This window comes from Carcharhinus amblyrhynchos, chromosome X, assembly GCF_965287045.1.
Source record: "Carcharhinus amblyrhynchos chromosome X, sCarAmb.v2.hapA, whole genome shotgun sequence".
In the NCBI taxonomy this organism is placed as follows: Eukaryota; Metazoa; Chordata; class Chondrichthyes; order Carcharhiniformes; family Carcharhinidae; genus Carcharhinus; species Carcharhinus amblyrhynchos.
The window spans coordinates 6,407,573-6,427,829 of NC_137359.1; the positions used below are offsets into that span (position 1 = coordinate 6,407,573).

General features: G+C 44.7%; 1 protein-coding gene across 1 annotated transcript in view; it reads right to left on the reverse strand.

Annotated features, from left to right (window-relative positions):
• Window positions 1-20,257, reverse strand: part of pou6f1 (POU class 6 homeobox 1) — a 129,243-nt gene that overhangs the window by 19,521 nt on the left and 89,465 nt on the right. The window contains exons 6-8 of the mRNA XM_080217969.1: window positions 11,734-11,906; window positions 4,701-4,814; window positions 1,346-1,564 (exon numbers count right to left, since the gene is read on the reverse strand). Of these exons, the coding sequence (XP_080074095.1) occupies window positions 1,346-1,564; window positions 4,701-4,814; window positions 11,734-11,906 (506 nt within the window). The remainder of the gene's footprint in view (window positions 1-1,345; window positions 1,565-4,700; window positions 4,815-11,733; window positions 11,907-20,257) is intronic.

Here is a 20,257-nt window from a genome sequence, read left to right on the forward strand (position 1 = left end):
GAGTTGGGTGCAGTACATTGAGAGGCTGCAATATTTTTTGTGGCAAACAAAACAGCAGCCAAGGAGAAACAGAAGGTGAATTTGCTCAGTCTGTGGCCCACAGACTTACAATCTGTTGAGGTGCTTGATCACACCCAAAGCTCCAGACACAAAAACTTTCAACCGGTTAGTCAATTTAGTTAAGCATCACTATAACCCCCCTGACCTTCCATAATCAGGCTGAGGTAAAAATTCCATTCTGCTGTTAGGGATCCTGGAGAGCTGGTCTCCTGTTTCATGGCCATACTTCATATAAACATAGAAACTAGAAGCATGAGGAAGCCATTCAGCCCTTCGATCCTGCTCCACCATTCATTATGATCATGGCTGACCATCCAATTCAATATCCTGATCCCCCTTCTCCCCCATATCCCTTGATCCCTTTAGCCCCAAGAGCGATATCTAATTTCTTCCTGAAATCACACAACGTTTTGGCCTCAACTACTTTCTGTGGGAGTGAATTCCACACATTCCCCACCCTCTGGGTGAAGAAATTTCTCCTCACCTCAGTCCTAAAAGGTTTACCCCTTATCCTCAAACTATAACCCCCTAGTTCTGGACTCCCCCCACCATCGGGAACATTCTTTCTGAATCTACCCTGTCTAACCCTGTTAGAATTTTATAAGTTTACCTCTTATCCTCAAACTATAACCCCCTAGTTCTGGACTCTCCCACCATAGGGAATATTCTTTCTGAATCTACCCTGAGAATTTTATAAATTTACCCCTTATCCTCAAACTATAACCCCCCTAGTTCTGGATTCCCCCCACCATCGGGAACATTCTTTCTGAATCTATTCTGTCTAACCCTGTTAGAATTTTATAAGTTTCTATAAGATCCCCTCTCACTTTTCTAAACTCCAGTGAATATAATCCTAACCGACTTAGTCTCTCCTCATATGACAGACCTGCCATCCCAGAAATCAGCCTGGAAAACCTTCGCTGTACTCCCTCTATAACAAGGACATCCTTCCTCAGACAAGCACACTAAAACTGCACACAATACATGTGGCCTCACCAATGCCCTGTACAATTGCAGCAAAACATCCCTGTCCCTATACTCAAATCTCTCGCTATGAAGGCCATGCTATACTATTTACTTTCTTTACCACCTGACTTAAGTACATTTCGTAAAAGTTGATTAAATATAGTGTAATATCAGTAATCAATACCAAGAACATTTGCTTGGGCATAAATGTGATCATTCTTTGTGTAGTTTGTAATACCTGCAGAAATTATAATTGCAAAAGGCGGTGCTCCCATTAAACATGATCTACTGCATGTGAACCTAGCCCAGGAGACATTACCTGCTGTGTTGTCTTTACAGGTGAGACGGGGACTCCTTGTCGGCTCAGGACTGGCACAAACTGGTTGCTAATCACAGTTGCAATCACCTGACCTTGCGAGTTCAGGAGCATCTGTGGTGTAACTGCTTGCACTTGTAGGTTTTGTGCTGTTACTGCTGTCACAGGATTGGTTGTTGTTATTGTTGCGGCGTTCATTACTAAGGGAACAGTTCCTATGACCTGCGTTTGAGAACGATGAAATCAATGTCAAAGAAATACACTATCAGCCACCGTTGCCAAAATCAGAAATTGCCATGGTGAGATTTTATGAGCAGAGTGAATTAGGGTGCGTGGTTAGAAGACATCACTTCAATACTTCCAGCAGTCTATATTTGAACAATGAGCAGAAAGCAGCCCACTTGATTGGTACCCCTTTCCCGGAACATTCACTCCCTCCACCCCTGATGCTCAGTAGCATCGACAAGATGCACTAGAGGAACTAACCAAGCTTCCTTAGACAGCCAAACCCACAACCACTTCCATGTAGAAGGACAAGGGCAGTAGGTACCTGGGAACAGCACCACCTAGAGGTTCCAGGCCAAGTCATTCACCATCCTCACTTGGAAATATATCGCCGTTCCTTCACTGCCACTGGGTCAAAATCCTAGAACTCCCTCCCTAACAGCACTGTGGGTGTACCTACACCACATGGACTGACATATCCAATAGCAATCCTGGAACTCCCTCCCTAACAGCACTGTGGGTGTACCTACACCACATGGACTGACTGATGTCCAATAACAAGCCTGGAACTCCCTCCCTAACAGCACTGTGGGTGTACCTACACCACATGGACTGACTGATGTCCAACAACAATCCTGGAACTCCCTCTCTAACAGCACTGTGGGTGTACCTACACCACAGGGACTGACTGATGTCCAATAACAATCCTGGAACTCCCTCCCTAACAGCACTGTGGGTGTACCTACACCACACGGACTGACTGATGTCCAATAACAATCCTGGAACTCCCTCCCTAACAGCACTATGGGTGTACCTACACCACATGGACTGACTGATGTCCAATAACAATCCTGGAACTCCCTCCCTAACAGCACTGTGGGTGTACCTACACCACACGGACTGACTGATGTCCAATAACAATCCTGGAACTCCCTCCCTAACAGCACTGTGGGTTTACACAGTGATTCAAGAAGGCAGTTCAGCACCAAGAGGCAATTAGGGATGGGCAATAAATGCTGGCTTAGCCACTGACACTGTATCCTGTAAATTACTTATTAAAAAAATGAGGGCACTAATTTCTACATTTTGATTGCATGGTATTTGGGGGAGTGTGCTAAGATTCTTCTCTTGGTCATCTTGTGTGGAAAACAATGTGTTTTTTAAGGCTGCTTCCAGGAGGTGAAATGGGTATAGGAGTGGCAACTAAGTGAGCATCCATTCCTGTGCATCCATTCCCATTTTGGGAATGCGTGAAGACAGGATGCATGGAACACGCTCCATCCATGTAACTCTTAGAATCAAAATTGGGGTTCCAGTACATCACAGGGCCCCCGGTATAAACAAGAGGCGCCACCTGAAACAACCAGGTTTTCCAACTGTACATAGAAAGGTTCCTTTAAAATAGCAACAGATAAAATGGTGGCATAAACAAGGCAGCAAGTCTACAATTAATTTTGAGGCTATTTCTGCTGTGTTAATACTAATTTGGACAACTGACCCTGAAGTGTCTATTGTTCCTGCTGTAGAGGTTCAGGGTTAGTCTTACTTTCTGCAAGGGGATACAGACACTACTTCATGCCTATTGGAGAAATGTTGAGCCAAATATCACTCCAGGTTGTGGTGTCACTGGGAAGGGCTTTTGCACACTAAGGCTGACTCCCAAATCAGCCATTCCTAGCAAGGTGTGCTGCTCAATGGGCCCAGTAAGAAGTCTCACAACACCAGATTAAAGTCCAACAGACTTATTTGGTAGTACTAGTTTCTGGAGCGCTGCCCCTTCATCAAGTGAGTCTTCACCTCATGGCTCAAAGAGAGCACTGATCAGGAGAGTAGGACTCAAGGATGATGGTGAATTTGTTTCCATTTCATATCTGAAGATCTCCCATTGCTAGCTCATATCCATTTTGATAACTTTAATGTCTAGTTTATATGAAGCAGGTCCCTTCTTGTCTCACTGAATCTTATCTTTCCCCAGTCCCATAACCTTCTCTTTGACTCTTCCATCACCTTTAGTTATTCAGGCTGCAAGAAGGCCTACATCACTTAACATGAGGCAGTTCAATCAGGCTAAGGATGTTTCTTGGACCAAAGTCTGCAGACCTGTGTGTGCTGGGTGATCTGAGAAGGTGGGAAAGCAGAGAAATCATTTTCCAAACATAGACATGAGAATGAATCAACTGGGAATAGCTGTCAGCTTGGCATCCTAACTTCAGACTGACTGAAATGGAAGTCACATCTTGTACATATTGAGGGAGATTGCGAAGATATGAAGACAATTGAAACAGGTCATAAAGTCATAGAGGTTTACAAAATGGAAACAGGCCCTTCAGCCTAACTTGTTCACACTGCTCCTTTTCTCAAACCCCTAAGCTAATCCCAATTGCCCGCATTTGGCCCATATCCCTCTATACCCAACTTACCCATTAACTGTCTAAATGCTTTTTAAAAGACAAAATTGTACCCGCCTCTACTACTACCTCTGGCAGCTTGTTCCAGACACTCACCACCCTCTGTGTGAAAAAATTGACCCTCTGAACACTTTTGCATCTCTCCCCCCGCTCACCTTACACCTATGCCCTCTAGTTTTAGACTACCCGATCTTTGGGAAAAGATATTGACTATCTAGCTGATCTATGCCTCTCATTATTTTAGACCTCTAAAAGATCACCCCTCAGCCTCCTCTGCTCCAGAGAAAAAAGTCCCAGTCTATCCAGCCTCTCCTTATAGCTCAAGTCCCGGTAGCATCCTAGTAAATCTTTTCTGCACTCTTTCTCGTTTAATAATATCCTTTCTATAACAGGGTGACCAGAACTGTACACAGTACATAGTATTCCAAGTGTGTATTGCAAGATAAAATGATATACGGCTGCCTCATTACCATTCACAATAAGCTTGTACTTGTGAGTCTTCTAGCCTGAGTAATATTTTTGTTTTTATGTTGTTATGTGGTCTTAATCGCTCAACAGGTTGTACAGTTTCCTGAGCACAGGTGACTTTTACTGCCAGTAATGTTACTGAGATTAAACAAAAAAATGGTCAGAACATTAAGATGTTATGTTTAACTTTCCTATGCAGTAAATACATGTTTATTAGTATGAAAATATAATAAGTTTCAGACCCAGAGTACACTTACCTGTCCTTGTGCATTAGTTATGATCTGACTTGTAATTCCCTGGAAGCTGGGCACAGCATTTGCAATAACTGGAGTAGCCGTCAAAGATCCCACAAGTGAAGTTTGACTGCTAAGCTATAAGGGAGGAGAAACAACAGTTATCCTAATGTGAAAAACAGTGACAATACCATCAGCGGAATCAAAATATGCAGGGCATGCGCAAAATTTCACAGCAATCGACTTTAAATTCTTAATTTATCCTTTCCCCTTTCAGATACTGATGGACCTGCCATGTATTCCCAGCATTTAGAATCAAAAGAAGGTAAAAAGGAGATCTTGCAATAACCCTCTTTCTACTCTTTCCACCAGAGCCCTCATTTAGTCGCAATATGTAAGACAAATCCTATTATGTTAATACTTCTAGCACAAGGAGAGAGCACAGCAGCATATCATATTATACCCTCACTGAGAACATCAGGTTAACTTAAGGAAATACGCATTTATAATGCTCTTGGTTCTGTGCTTTTGACTGCCATAAAGATCCTATGCAGGTCTGAAGAGGACGATTTCTTGATGATTGCCAGGTGCATCAGTCCTGCTTTGGGCATTCGCTGACCATCTTTTTTGTGCAATATGCAACTAACGATGATTCCTCTGTCTGTTCTCTCCAAAGTGTACAATGACACACCCTTTGAGTGGTTCAAATGTTGGGATTGTTCTTTGAAGGGTACGCTTCTGCCATGTGAATTGGTGCCATTACAAATCCAACAGCCAAAGTTGCAATTTACTTTCTTTGTGGAAGGACTGGAGAAAGATTGATCACATCAGGCTGTATTGGTCATGTGTAGCCCCCTGCATGAGCATTAACCTCTACTGGTGGGATTTTCACTCCTAACCCTGTCCCCCTCCGCTTCCCCCATCCAGTGGAATGCCCCGGTGGAATGATTTGCGACAGTGGCCTACCATTAGCTGGTCGTGGATTTTCCAATTTTGCTGCTGTCGACAGGTTTCCCCATTATTTGCATGCTCCGCTGCCAGGGAATGTATGGCGAGGGGTCACCATCAATGAGATTGAAAGATCCCACCAGCAGGAACAGCTGGAAAATGTTCGCCTATAATTCAGTGCTTTTAGTTTCATCCCATCAGCACATTCATGGAGCTTACCATGAAGTGCATTCCCTACAGGTACACAAGTGGAAATATGGATGTAATTGATGGCACCTTAATTGTACCCCCAGATAACCACAAATGTCCAAAGATTGGATCTGTCTCACCAGATGCTGAATGGTTCTTGGCTCCAATGGTGTTGCCTGGGAGATGCTGGAAAGTAACACTGACTGGGACTTTCTGCTCCCAATCATGTCGGATGAGTTTGGTGACGGGAATGGAAAATATCGCCAGAAATTCAAAGTCAGTTTTTATGTTGGTATGATAGCTGGCCACAATCATCACCTCCCACCTTCAATGGCGGGCTGCGTTTCCCACAGTGCAATGTCAGGAACATCACTGCAATACATTTGCATCTCATTATAGGGCCCATATGTGGTAGTCATACCCCTCCCCACAGCGCAACACACAACTGACTTCAAAGGGCGTACGCCTGGTGAGCAGGCCTCCAAGGAGGGGTTCGAAGGTGAGCACAGCACTCATCTACAGACTCCACGGACTCAGGGGGTTGATTCAGGGATGCCAGGGTCTGACCTGGGGATATTGTGGTGGATGCAGAGTGGTCCTTTGGAGACTAATGCCTGATAAATTTCTCTCTTTGATACTGCAGTGAGCAAAACCTAGAACCTGGTGATCTCACTGTCATTCTTCTTGCTTATAGGCAGGAGGGAAGAAGAAGGCGTCAAGGGGATGCCTGGCTCACCAAAGGCAGGAGCAGAACCATAAAGAGGAAGAGATAGCAGAGCCTGCTCTACACATAGACAGTAAACCCCAGAGAGCTGTCACCCAGAGTCTAACATGCCTGCAGATGTCCAGGAACCAGTATTGCTGAATGCTAATCATGTCCAAGGAATTGGTTGGTCACCTCTGCCACGGGGACTTGGAGGGCATCCACTGCCCATGCCACTGAAAGTTTTAGCGACGCTCAATTTGTATGCAACTCTTTCCACAGGTGACCTCTGCAGGTTTTTGCAAGCCTACATGCACAAGTGCATCCAGGAGGTGATGGACACTATTTTCGAGAGGGCAGACAGCTTCATCCATTTTGAATGGGATCAGGCAAACCAGGATGTAAGAGCATTGGGCAAATCTCCCCTTCTCCGCAGGTGCAGGGTACCATCACCTGTACTCATGGGACACTCAGACCTCCAGGGCATTAAGTACTGAACTATGTGAACTGCAAGAGCTTCCACTCACTGAATGTTCAGCCAGTCTGCGACTGCACCAAACACATCCTGCAGGTGTGTGCTTTTGGGGGCCGGTGGAGGACATGGTCAAGTCTGGCTCTGAGTGTTTAAACAGTTATTCTGGAATTAGAAGTGAATCCTTTCCTTCTAACTCGTTCAGAATAACTCTCAGGGGAAAACTGGCCATCCATCCAAAGTTAGCGATTTAAACCATTCTCAGCGCTGCTCAATTGTCTCACGGAAGTTAACACTTCTGGACAATTACCTGATGTGGAAACTTCCTGGAGGGATTCTCCAGCTTATCACTAGGGTACCCTCCAATGCAACACTGAGGAGCCAGGAAGTTATGGGCCATGGGATTCTTAGGGGGTTTGACAGGGGTAGATGCTGAGAGGATGCTTCCCCTTGTGGGAACCTGCGGATGAAATCTTTTGGCACCATGTGCTACATTATATGATGGGAAAATCTGCTTTTGCCAATGGCAGGCTCAACACAGCTTTTCCACCCACTATTGACTTTTGCCATTTTCCAAGACAATCTTGTCCAGTGAGTTTTAAAATTAATCTATTCAAATCCATTGTAGTGCCATACATATGTGTTTTTTAATACATTCCAGGTCTACAAGATTATGAGAGGCATGGACAGAGTGGATAGAGAGAAGCTTTTTCCCAGGTGGAAGTGTCAATCTCTAGGAGGCATAGATTTAAGGTGCAAGGGTCAAGATTTAAAGGAGATGTACGAGGCAGATGTTTTACACAGAGAGTGGTGGGTGCCTGGAACTCGTTGCTGGGGGAGGTAGTGGAAGCGGATACGGTAGTGAATTTTAAAGGGCATCTTCACAAATACATGAATGGGATGGGAATAGAGGGATATGGTCCCCAGAAGGGTAGGGGGTTTTAGTTCAGTCAGGCAGCATGGTCGACGCAGGCTTGGAGAGCCAAAGGGCCTGTTCCTGTGCTGTAATTTTCTTTGTTCTCTTTGTTTTTTGATACAACACAGATTATTGACTGTGTTCTACTGTGACACAGCCTCCAGAAACACTGGTCCTTCCTGCAGTCCACATAGCCTTCAGACATACTATACTTGTGCTACACTGCTGCAACAGATCTTAATGGTTTCCCATTTGTGGCTTTGAATCTCTTTTGAGTGTCCTCTCCTCAGGTTACAACTCCTCATTTTCCAATGTAGCCTGTCATCTAAGACTTGGTGCTGTATGGCAGTTGCGAGTTGTACAGATTGCTCTTTGCATTCACAGGATGAATTTGGGATAATTAACTCGATGCTTGAATGAGTTCACTCCAGGGCAGAGTTCCCTTTATTGTCAAGACTTTAGTGAGGTAGCTAGCCCCCTGAAGGGGTGGGCATCTCCTTTCTGCTTCCAAGCTGCTTTCAGACGCACCAGGGGCTTCTCTGATTCCATGGGCAGAACTTTTAATGAAATTTCAGTGTGGGAAGAATAACCCATCTAAAATTAACAAATAGCGTGTTAAGGTTCTTAATGAGCTTGTTGTCAGCTCATTAAGAACCAGCTTGGAATTTTTTTTATAACACAGACTCAACCATAGCAGGGAATGAATCAAAACAATGTGACAGCAGCAAGAAGAGAGGAGGCCTTCATTCACAGCAATCTAGGTGCGCAGTGTCTGCAGAATTAACTGTAAAATCTGTCTGCTCTGGGCAGGTGCATTTGGGAAAGCAGCTCTGGGGGGTGGGCAGGTTCTTCTGCACACAGACTCCATGGGTTCATGAGAGGCTTCAGGAAGACTCCGTATTCCAAATGAAAGGAAGGACGCAACAGGAAATGAGAATAAACTACTCAATGATAGAACTGACTCGCAGTAAGGAGAAGCATCTGCAGAAAGAGAAGCAGACCCCTTGGGAATAGAGGCACAGAGGTTAGGAATGAGGGGCAGGAAGATTACTAAGGAGAAACTACCTGGGCCTTTCGAGTATGTCTCCGTCATCAATACCATCGAAGGATGCGTCTGTCTCGGAGGACAGTCATTTGACTTGTACGCCTCATTGAGGGTTCGATGGTTTGGCAGGAGCCATGGTCAGACCGTTCTGTAGCTGTTAAAGTCACAACGGCCTTACACTTTCTTTTGCAACTGGTTTCTTCCAAGAAGTGGTAGCAGACATTGATGGCATTTCACAGGGAGCACTACATCATTGCATCATGGAGGTAATGGATACTATATTCCAGAGAGAAGGTGGATAATGGCACTCAAGCTTAAAGGGATTTGCTGAATTCCTCAGGTGCACCCATGACTGACCAGCCAGGGAAATTTTTCAACAGGAAGGGATTCCACTCCTTAAACATTCAGCCAGTATACAAGCACAGCAAGTGCTTTGTACAGGTGTGTATATACTATCCTGGAAGCTACCATGACACCTTTAATCTCCAGCAGCTTTTCGCAGAATATTCGGAAATTGGTGGAATAGGAATTAAGCTTATCCCTTGAAGAGATGGCTTATGACACACCAAGGGTTGACACCTGAGCATAAGGGTCATCAGTGAGCAGGCCACTGGTTTCCTGAAGATGAGGGTCAGGTACCAAGTGCCTTGACTGGTTGGGTGGCACCCTCCAGCATTGTACTTCCAGGATCTTGCGCATTGTGGTAGTCTGCTGTACTTTCTAAAATATAACTCTTTTGAAAGATGTCAATCTTGAAGAAACAGAGGTACTGGAATAGCACAGCTTCTCAGAGAGGAAGGAAACAGAAGAGGAAAACAACAGGTTGGAGGTGAATTGGAGAGCAGTCCCCATGCTTTGCCAGATCATAACCATGGTACACTCAGGAAGCACAGTGTATATCAAGATGGCAGGCACACTAGAGCCACTCTGATCTCAATATATTTCACTGAGCAAGACTCCGTCTGCAGGATACTTGGAGAGGAGATTCTCCATTGAGGGCGGGCATGGTGGCACATTGGTTAGCACTGCTGTTTCACACTGCCAGGAACCCGGGTTCAATTCCTGGCTTGGGTCAATGTCTGTGTGGAGTTTGCACCTTCTCCCTGTGTCTGTATGGATTTCCTCCGGGTGCTCCACTTTCCTGCCACAGTCCAAAAGACGTGCTGGTTAGGTGGATTGGCCATGTTAAATTCTCCCTCAGTGTACCTGAACAGGCGCTGGAGTGTGGCAACTAGGGGATTTCACAGTAACTTCATTGCAATGTTAATGTAAGCCTACTTGTAACACTAATAAATAAACTCTAAATTTTAATCTAAGTAAGAGCAAGCATTTGTTAAGAATGAATATCAGCAGTTCTTCCAATGGAAAAACACTGGCAGGGTCTAGAGTCTCCACCTGACACACTCTTTCCCAACACACTCCTTTGTTTTGTTAATCCTTCCTGTGAGATGAAGAAGTGTCACTAGGACAATGCCTCATTGCTTGTAGCTTTTCATTCACATAAGGTATTGTAGTCTCCCATTGAATAGTGCTCAGGCTATGAACTAAGCTTATGGGTCATCAATGCTGCTGCATACACTTCTCTCCTATGGTCAACACAACTCTATACTCCCTCAGATGCTCTCCTCTTTTGCATTCTGGTAACTGCTGACCAGGAGATGTGACATCTGTATCTCTCTTTGGACTCACATTACCAGACCCAAGCAGGTCATTGAAATGTTACCTGCACTGAACCCAGCTCCTCCTCATCCCTCTGCTGTTGACCTCACGAGCCATATCCAGTCATGGCTTCTTGGCCTACTTTGCAGGCCTTACCATGTCTCTAGCAAGGAATAGGTCATTTCTTAATGATGTCACTCCCTCCAGCAGCACCTTAAATAAAGTATCAGAAAAAAGACCCTGGCACTGAGCCCCACCTTACCCACTGCTCAGCTTCTCCTTCTGTTGTGGAAACAAATGGCAACCATAGCAATGGCTCCCACTTAAGCTTTAGATTGGGTGCATGGCTTCCTATGTCACCTGCTGCTAATGGATAGGAAACAGAACTCCAAACCAATTGAACTAATTTCCCATTGTAATTGCAAGCATGTGAATTGCCGACACAGTGCAGGGCAGTGCATTGTCCCATCAGTCAGCCTCTGCTTTGTAAAATGTAAGAACGCTCCAGGGAGGGTTTCCTTCGAGTTCTTCCATGAGTGCCTCACCTTCATTTTCTCTGCTTCAGAATCTACAAGCGAATTATGAAATCCAAGTTACAATAAGGAACTATCAAATTCATTTCCGGGGTTAAGTGGTCACTGCTTTGAAAAGGCTGCCCTTGTGGTAATGAGCTGTCTCCTCTATATATTCTTTTAGTGACGTAAAACATTCTTACTGGTCCTTCTGTTCCATTGAATTTCAGAACAGCATTTTAGCAAAATAGCAGTGAGTTCTGCTACAATCATTCACAAAGCACAAAGGTAAAAATAGATTTATAGACATACCACTGCCATCCACAATACTAAAAATACTGCAAATTAAGCCAAAGCCTCAGCCTCAAAACAGTCAACATATGATTTTGTACAAAAAAATGAATATTTTAATTATAATCATAAAGGTAAGAATATATCAATTTAAAATTGTATTAACATGTACAAGTGAATAACTAATCAAGAAAAAAATCTACCTTAGAATTTATAATAAGACAATTATCATGATAACTGCAGTAAAAACTATTTAATGATTTCATTACCACTGGTCACTCTCCACATCTAACATGAGGCAGTAAACACTGGAATAACTCACGATTGTGGGGTTTAAAGTCAGGCCTTGTGCTGTGTGAATGGAAGTGACTTGGGTTTGTGGTTCCGGCTGTTTCAGAGGTACAGGCGACGTAGGGAGGGATTGTACAGTAGGCTGAGTTTGTAAAGCCTGTTGAAGCTGTGTAGGCTGGAGTGCAGGATTCAACACTGGTGCAGCTGAAAGACAATTAGGACAAAAAATACCCAGTGGTCAGAATCAGGCATAATTTTTTAAAATCCCAAATTACTCTGTTACAGATAACAGAGAAACTTCTCACTCATGGATTTATAACAACTTCAGCCAATAAAGTACATTCTCCATTGATTCCTTCTTAGTACACGGGGCAAATTTTCCAGTCTCAGGATCATCACAGGCCAGATATAATTCTGAGCTGCGCATCAGGACCCTGTGGAACTCCTGATGTGTCATCAACCTATGTGGGAATTGCCCCTCAGGTTTAAACTTCCAATGGGCAACTCTCTTGTTACCCATTGCCCTCCACAGTACTTCCCTGAATAGTTTATCAGATAGTTTAAAACCTAGTCTAGCTCCTAGGTGAATACAATTGACCACCAAATCCCATCCAATTACCCATCTCGACTATCCCCAACTGCATTTCTAACCTGATTACCCATCTGACCCCTCAACTACTGACCAGCTCTGCCCCAATCCCGGCCACACCAACCCGATTACCCCTACACATTCACTAACATTTAAACTGCAACTTTAAACTTACCATACAGTCGCTAGTTCCACAAAAAGGAAGCATGTCCTGTCTTTCCCTAACTTTGTAACACATAAATAGAGTTCCCAAATAACTGCATTTATCTGAAAGCTGGGATCGGAAGATCCAGAAGAAATGCACAGTGGTGTTGAGGTAGATAACTTGCAAGTGCAGTGGAACTCCATCAAAAGGTACTGGAGTCATTATGTTATGTGGGTCAGGGGTGCCTATACCCTCTGCAGGCATTCTGCTGTCCGTTCAGCTGTGGTCCCAAGAAGATGGTAGTCATGATGTGGAGATGCCGGCGTTGGACAGGGGTAAACACAGTAAGAAGTCTCACCACATCAGGTTGAAGTCTAACCTGACAAAGGAACAGCCAGTTCCGAAAGCTGGTGGTGTTTGCTACAAATAAACCTGTTGGACTTCAACCTGGTGTTGAGAAACTTCTTACTGTGTTGGTCCCAAGAAGAGCCAGGGCTGAGGTTCAGTGAGGGTGAGATTGGCTGAGGGAGAGTGAGGGACCGTGCAAGTGAGTGTGTGTGTGTGTGAGCAGCTTCCATTAAAAATAACAGAAAGACTGGTAAGTATTTCTTGAATAAATAACTTTGGTATTATAATAAATGTATGTAAATAAAATCGGTTGGACTTAAACCTGGTGTTGTCAGACTTTTTACTGTGTCGCTGACTGGCCAGCATTTGCCCATCCCTAGTTGCCCCGAGGGTAGTTCAGAGTCAACCACGTTGCTGTGGCTCTGGAGTCACACGTAGGCCAGTCCGGGTAAGGATGGCAAATTTCCTTCCCTAAAGGACATTAGTGAACCGGATGGGTTTGTACCGAATGTGCAAGAAGAATCATTTTATTTGTGGTTTAATTCTTCACTATAAAGAAAATGTTTCTCATGGCTGGAATAGTTTGGGAAACTCTGACATAGATAGTTAGTTGACATCATAGATAACTGGGACATGCTTCAAATGAGTGTTGTAGAGAGGTTTACCATTCAAAACGATGCTGTTATGTGATTAGATTTTCTTTTTGACAAGTTCCATAAATCTGAAGAAAAGGCCAGACAGTGACTCTGAACTGGGTTACTTTGCTGATATGATGCTAGACATTCAAATATGTTCCGCAGGCTTGTTAGTCCAAGTTAAGCACACATATTCTGTGTTTACTTAAACACAAGGTTCATGGGTTAGAGAGCTTAAAAGCCACATTTTTACACCCCTATTCGTTAAGGGTTTAGCCCTTTTCTTCCGCAGAGTTGAGTTTGGACAAAATCAAGAAAACTTTGTGTGGGTTCTGTTTTGTGGAAGATTACACGTAATGATGCTGAACAATGCGTGAGATTTAATGGAATACACTTGGATGACTGGATCATCAGAACAGATTGAAGTATTGCCTTCAAAGAATGCAGGCAGCTTGGGCGAGGAAAATCTGGGGGTCAGGTACATGATGAATATACGACAGATCATGACACTGGCAGAGAAGGATTTGGAAAAACTGGTCCAAATGCAGAATTTAAGTTTTATAAGTGTATATATTTAGTAGTCACAAGTAGTCTTACATTAACACTGCAATGAAGTTATTGTGAAAATCCCCTAGTCGCCGCACTCCTGTTCGGGTACACTGAGGGAGAATTTAGCACAGCCAATCCACCTAACCAGCACGTCTTTCAGACTGTGGGAGGAAACTAGAACACGTGGAGGAAACTCATACATAGAAACACTGGAATTCGGAGCAGAAGTAGGCAAATTCAGCCCTTCGAGTCTGCTCTACCATTCAATCAGATGATGGCTGATTTCTCCCTGGTCTCAAATTTGCCTCCCCACCTGTTCCCTGTATCTATCTTTCCCTTTTTTCTATTGGAAATATATCTATCTCTTTCTTGAAACCATTCAACGATTCAGAGTGCACCCTGCTATGGGGCAACGAGTTCCTCAAATTCACCTCCCTCTGCGAGAAGTAGTTACTCCTCACAGGCAGTGACTCAAGTCGGGAATTGAACCCAGGTCCCTGGCGCTGAGGTGTAGCAGTGCTAACCAATGTGCCATCTGATGCATCCTTCCATTGGCCCAATGAACTCTTTTTACAGTTTCAAAAAAGAAATGTCCAGTTTCTGAGGTGAAATGTCTATGTTCAATTTTGGTTCCTTCTAGAATTGAAATGATCTTAATTGTGATGTTAGTGTACCTTTAAGAATTTTTTGGATTCATGCTCACAGCCTTAGGTGATGCCATTGTTGGGAAGAGGAAAAAACTGTGGGCAGATCAGGTGACAGGAGTTCATTTTCAGTTTCAGTTTTAGAAGGGAGAGCAAGCTAAAAAGAAGTGTTTCCCCTCGTTTTTTGAAAATTCTGTTGGTTAGCTGAAAACAAGCTCTTGTTTTCCTGAAGGGTGAAAATCTGCTATTGTTGGAGGCAGAACCAGAATCTCTCTGGTGTTTTGGGAAGCTGCCTGGTCTTCAAACTGTTCTGAGTGAATCCAAAGAACTGCAGACTTCAAACAAAGGACTCAAATTCCCTTATCACATAAGCAGTAGGTTTTGCTGTATTGGACCTGTTTGAAGGGTTTTGTCTGTGCCAAGGGTTTTAGTTTGATTGGAACATATTAATTACCTTTGTTAAGAGTTATACATTATGGTGGTTGTTTTGTTTCTTGCATGTAATTGATAAAGTTCTTGCTAATTTTCTTACTATGCACGTTAACTATATTCTTAAGTAAACTTTGTTTAATAAAAGCTCCCTACTGGGTCTTTTGCATCATACCTGAAATGCAACATATGATGCTTATCCCAGCCAAATTCAAGAAGCAAAACTTACGATTGAGGCAGGCTCCATAAAACACTTTGGAGTTTCTAACCTGAACTATAACATAATAAAAACCAAAAAAAAGTTGAGAGTGGAAGTTACAAATATGAAACTACTTTGTTATACTTGTATTAATGCAGCTTTTACATGGAACACAGTACAGAAAATTATTTTCCTGCCATCGCTTTTAACACAACGATTCAGTGCATAAGGTGGGGCTTAACGTGTGAAATTGTCAAAAGTCAATTATAGCTGACTCATCCATAATTGTAGGATCAGAAGGCAGGATGTTATGGCCTTCCTTCTCCCGAAACAATAAAATCCTGCCGAGGTCAAGGCTCCTTGCCTGTTCCGATTCAGTTGCAGGTGGAGCAGTACAATTCCGGCCACTCACTTTAGCAGAACTGCGCAAGTTTAAAGCTTGATGAAATCTAATTCTAGGATGTAGAGCCACATTTCTGATGACTGGGGAGGGAGAGAAACAGCAGGAAGACCTTGGCCAGCTGGCACTGGGGATTACCCACTGGATCTAACCATGAACCTAATGTTCCACCAGAGACAAAGAATCCTGAAACTCACAGGGGAGCTCTATTTTGGCCGGCTTCTTAATGTGAGGCTATCATCAGGATATGCAATGTTATGAGCTAAGGCCGAGAGGTGTAGTCCTCAAGCAATATCTAATTATTGATACCAATTCATGTAACAATGACCCTGAACCTTTTCAACAGTCATCCCAGGCAACTGCAGGAAATCTGTGTTGGAGCAACTAGATGGCAGCACATCTGGCTCCATCAAACAGATGGCATGCCAAGACCTATATCCATTTCAACATTGAGCAGAAACAGCAGATGAAGTGGCAGATATATTTCTTCTGAAATTATGGATTCCCGAGGCTACAGAATTACATTGACACTACTTAGGTTACAGTTCAAGAATCTCTAAATCATAGAATTGTTAGAGCATAGAAGGGGGCCATTTGGCCCATCGTACTCTCCAAACGAGCATCATGACTTACTGCCATTTCCCCGCCTTTTCCCCTGATGGGGGTAGTATAGAATTCTTAGTATGAGACCCTTCATTTTAGTTTTACTATAATAAGTAGACTAGGGTAAGGTAATTATAAAGTGCCTGATATACAGTGAGAATTCACAATGTGCCTGGAACAAAATATGCAAAGGTATTATAAATTGCAATGGTATTATACGCGATATAACCACAAATTAACAAGTTTTATAAGCTTCAATTGTATTTTCAATATATGTATTGTGTGCCTTGGCCAACTTCGTTCTCAATGCAGCATGATAGGAAACACAGTGGTAGACAGGCCAAATTCTTTTAATGCTTCTCTTATCTGTTTTTGAATAACAAAAACAAGTTTAATAGGCCTGCTTTGCAAGGGAGTGGGTTCGTTCATGGGTAGCGAGGCTGGAGAAGTCCCACAATCTGATAACGACATGCCAGATTTGGGCGAAGAATGACTCCTTTTGCCAATTAAGATTCACAGCGGCAAGTAGTGGCCTTCGTTACCAGAAATGACATGGGTTAGGTTCCCTCAGTAACAGGGGAGGAACCTACAGGGGCAATGACTTCTTGCTTCCTGTAGGTTCCTGTTGACAGGTGGAATGTTATCGGCTAAGGTAATAATGTGTAATATTGTGATTGAACCCTCCGGTCTCATTGACGAGGCTGGGCAGGATATTGAAATGTTCAGAATATAATAATTTTACCTTGCAGTATTAGCTCAGAGAGGACAATCAACCCTCACTGGCTGTGTCTCTCTCCTGATGCATGCATTAACAAATAAATTCCTTTTCATTCTTTAACTATACACTGTTTTTCGTAGTCTTTGTATTGGTTGGATGAGGTCAACTAAATACATTGCATCCCAGTGGGACAGCTCAGAAAATTCCTCTTACATCCCCATACCCTGCACGTTGTTTCTATTCAAATAATCATCTAATGTCCTCTTGAATGCCTCAATTGAACCCGCCTCCACCACACTTACTGGCAGTGCATTCCAGACCCAAACCGCTCGCTGTGTGAAAAAGTTTCTCTCACATCACATTAGCTTCTTTTGCAAATCACTTTAACACTGTGCCCTCTCGTTCTTGATCCTTTTACGAGTGGGAACAACTTCTCCCCATCTCCTATGTTCAATCTTCTCGTGATTTTGAACATCTCTACCAAATCTCCTCTTAGCTGCCTTCTCTCCAAGGAGAACAGTCCCAACTTCTCCAAATCTATCCCCACAACCAAAGTTTCCCATCCCTGGAACCATTCTTGTAAATCTTTTCCGTGCTCTCTCCAGTGTGTTCACATCCTTCCTATAGTGTGGCACCCAGAACTGTAGACAATATTCCAGCTGAAGTCTAGCTAGTGCCTTATATAAATTCATTATAATCTCCTTGCTGTTGGGAAGACAGGAGGATGAGGGCCAGTGCCCCTGCAATTTCCACTCTCACTTCCTTCAATATCCTTGGATGCATCTCATCCGGTCCCGGTGGCTTGTCAACTTCAAGTACCAACAGTTTATCCAATACCTCCTCCATATCAATTTTGAATCCTTCTAGGGACAGTTTCCTTATCTGTCACCATGGCTTGGCTAACACTGGTGATTTCCTTTACAGGTGATTGCCAACATTTCTGCTACCTTGGACTTTTTTTTTACTTGATCTACACTTCCCTGCTGTCACCTTTCACTGCAATATGGGAGCAGCTTCTGCTGTTATAGGATGGGCCATGGACCAGTATTAGCTTTACAAACAGTAGCTGCAGCAACAGCAACAGCGCTGCCTTCTCCTCAGACAGCTGCTGCTCCACAGGGGATGATGACAGAGTTCCTGTTAAAAGTGGACAATGCTCTCAACACTGTTCACACAGGCAGAGGATCAGCTTCTGATACGACTGAGCAGCAGTGCATCAGACTTTTGAAGCCGATTTTTGCTGACAGCCTTCCAAGAGGGCCAGACGGGCACCCATTGTCAAGGTCAGTGAATTTCGCTCTTTCCAGGAATGTGCTGGCGCTATCTGCAAAATCTTATACTCTGCTCAGCATAAACGCATCTTCCAGGAGACAGATGCCATGTTTGTCAGGACTGCGACTTATGTCCAGTCTGGTACTAATAAAGTCCGTGAGAAGCAGAGGGCTTTCGTATCTGCTACAGTGGCTGGAATTCCAGAAGGTACGAAGAAGGCACCCTCATATCAACTCCCAGTAGCTGCCAATCAAATTCCATCAGTGTTCAGCTGCACTGTGACCATCAGAAAGCTTTCATGCACGCCTGTGCAAAATATCCCGGATGTTGCCATGGTGCCTTCATAAAGCATATCTCCCACAGGTCTTTGCACCTAGAGTCAGCAGATGGCTCACCGGGGGCGGTTCTCCCAGCTAGAGCAGTGCAATGGGCCGGGAGATATCAGTGGATGCTATTTAGCAGACTCCCCATTGGGTATTAGGGCCTCTGTGCATCTCCAGGGCCTGAATTTCTGGCAGCGTCAGCTCTGCGCCAATTTAAATATTAAAATTTGAATCTGCATCCAACGAGTCATCCCAGAATTGAAGTCTCCGGTTCACTCCAGCGGTGTTTCCAATAGCTCCCCACTAATGGGGAGCTAATGGCCCGACCCCGCTGGACGGAAGAAAGGCCATTGAGGCACCACTCTCCCCAGGAGGTATGGGGTAAGGCAAATTGCCCCCTCAGCATTGTCACCCCAGCACTGCTGAAGGGGCAAAGTGGGAATACTCAAAGGGCACCTTGGCACTGCCAACTGGGAATTGGGCACTGCCAAGGGGGCAGGGCCTATTGGAGGAAATCGACGGAGGTGGGGTCCCACTGCCACTCTACACTTGGGATCAGTGGCAGAAGGGAAGGGGCTGATCAGGACTGGCCATCGGCGCGGTGGGGAACACTGGGGCTGGCCTGGAGACGTTCCTGTGGGAGTGATCCACGTTCTCACCACGCTCCCTGACAGAGTGAGTTCCACCTTCTCCCCACTCTCCCTGTGGGAGTGAGTCCCACATTCTCACCTCTCTCCCTGTGGGAGATCCACATTCTCATCACCCTCCCTATGGGAATGAGTTCCACATTCTCCCCTCTCTCCCTGTGGGAGTGAGTCCCACATTCTCACCACTCTCCCTGTGGGAGATCCACATTCTCATCACCGTCCCTATGGGAATGAGTTCCACATTCTCCCCTCTCTCCCTGTGGGAGTGAGTCCCACATTCTCACCTCTCTCCCTGTGGGAGATCCACATTCTCATCACCCTCCCTATGGGAATGAGTTCCACATTCTCCCCTCTCTCCCTGTGGGAGTGAGTCCCACATTCTCACCTCTCTCCCTGTGGGAGATCCACATTCTCATCACCCTCCCTATGGGAATGAGTTCCACATTCTCCCCTCTCTCCCTGTGGGAGTGAGTCCCACATTCTCACCACTCTCCCTGTGGGAGATCCACATTCTCATCACCGTCCCTATGGGAATGAGTTCCACATTCTCCCCTCTCTCCCTGTAGGACTGAGATCCACATTCGCACCACTCTCCCTGTGGGACTGAGATCCACATTCGCACCACTCTCCCTGTGGGAGTGAGATCCACATTCTCACCTCTCCCCCTGTGGGAGTGAGATCCACGTTCTCATCACCCTCCCTGTGGGAATGAGTTCCACATTCTCCCCACTCTCCCTGTGGGAATGAGTTCCACATTCACACCACTCTCCCTGTGGGAGTGAGATCCACATTCTCATCACCCTCCCTATGGGAATGAGTTCCACATTCTCCCCACTCTCCCTGTGGGAGTAAGATCCACATTCTCACCACTCTCCCTGTGTGAGTGAGTCCCACATTCTCACCACTCTCCCTGTGGGAGTGAGTCCCACATTCTCACCACTCTCCCTGTGGGAGTGAGTCCCACATTCTCACCTCTCCCCCTGTGGGAGTGAGTTCCAAATTCTCCCCACTCAACCTGAGGAAGTGAGTTCCACATTCCCCCCCGGGAAGTGAG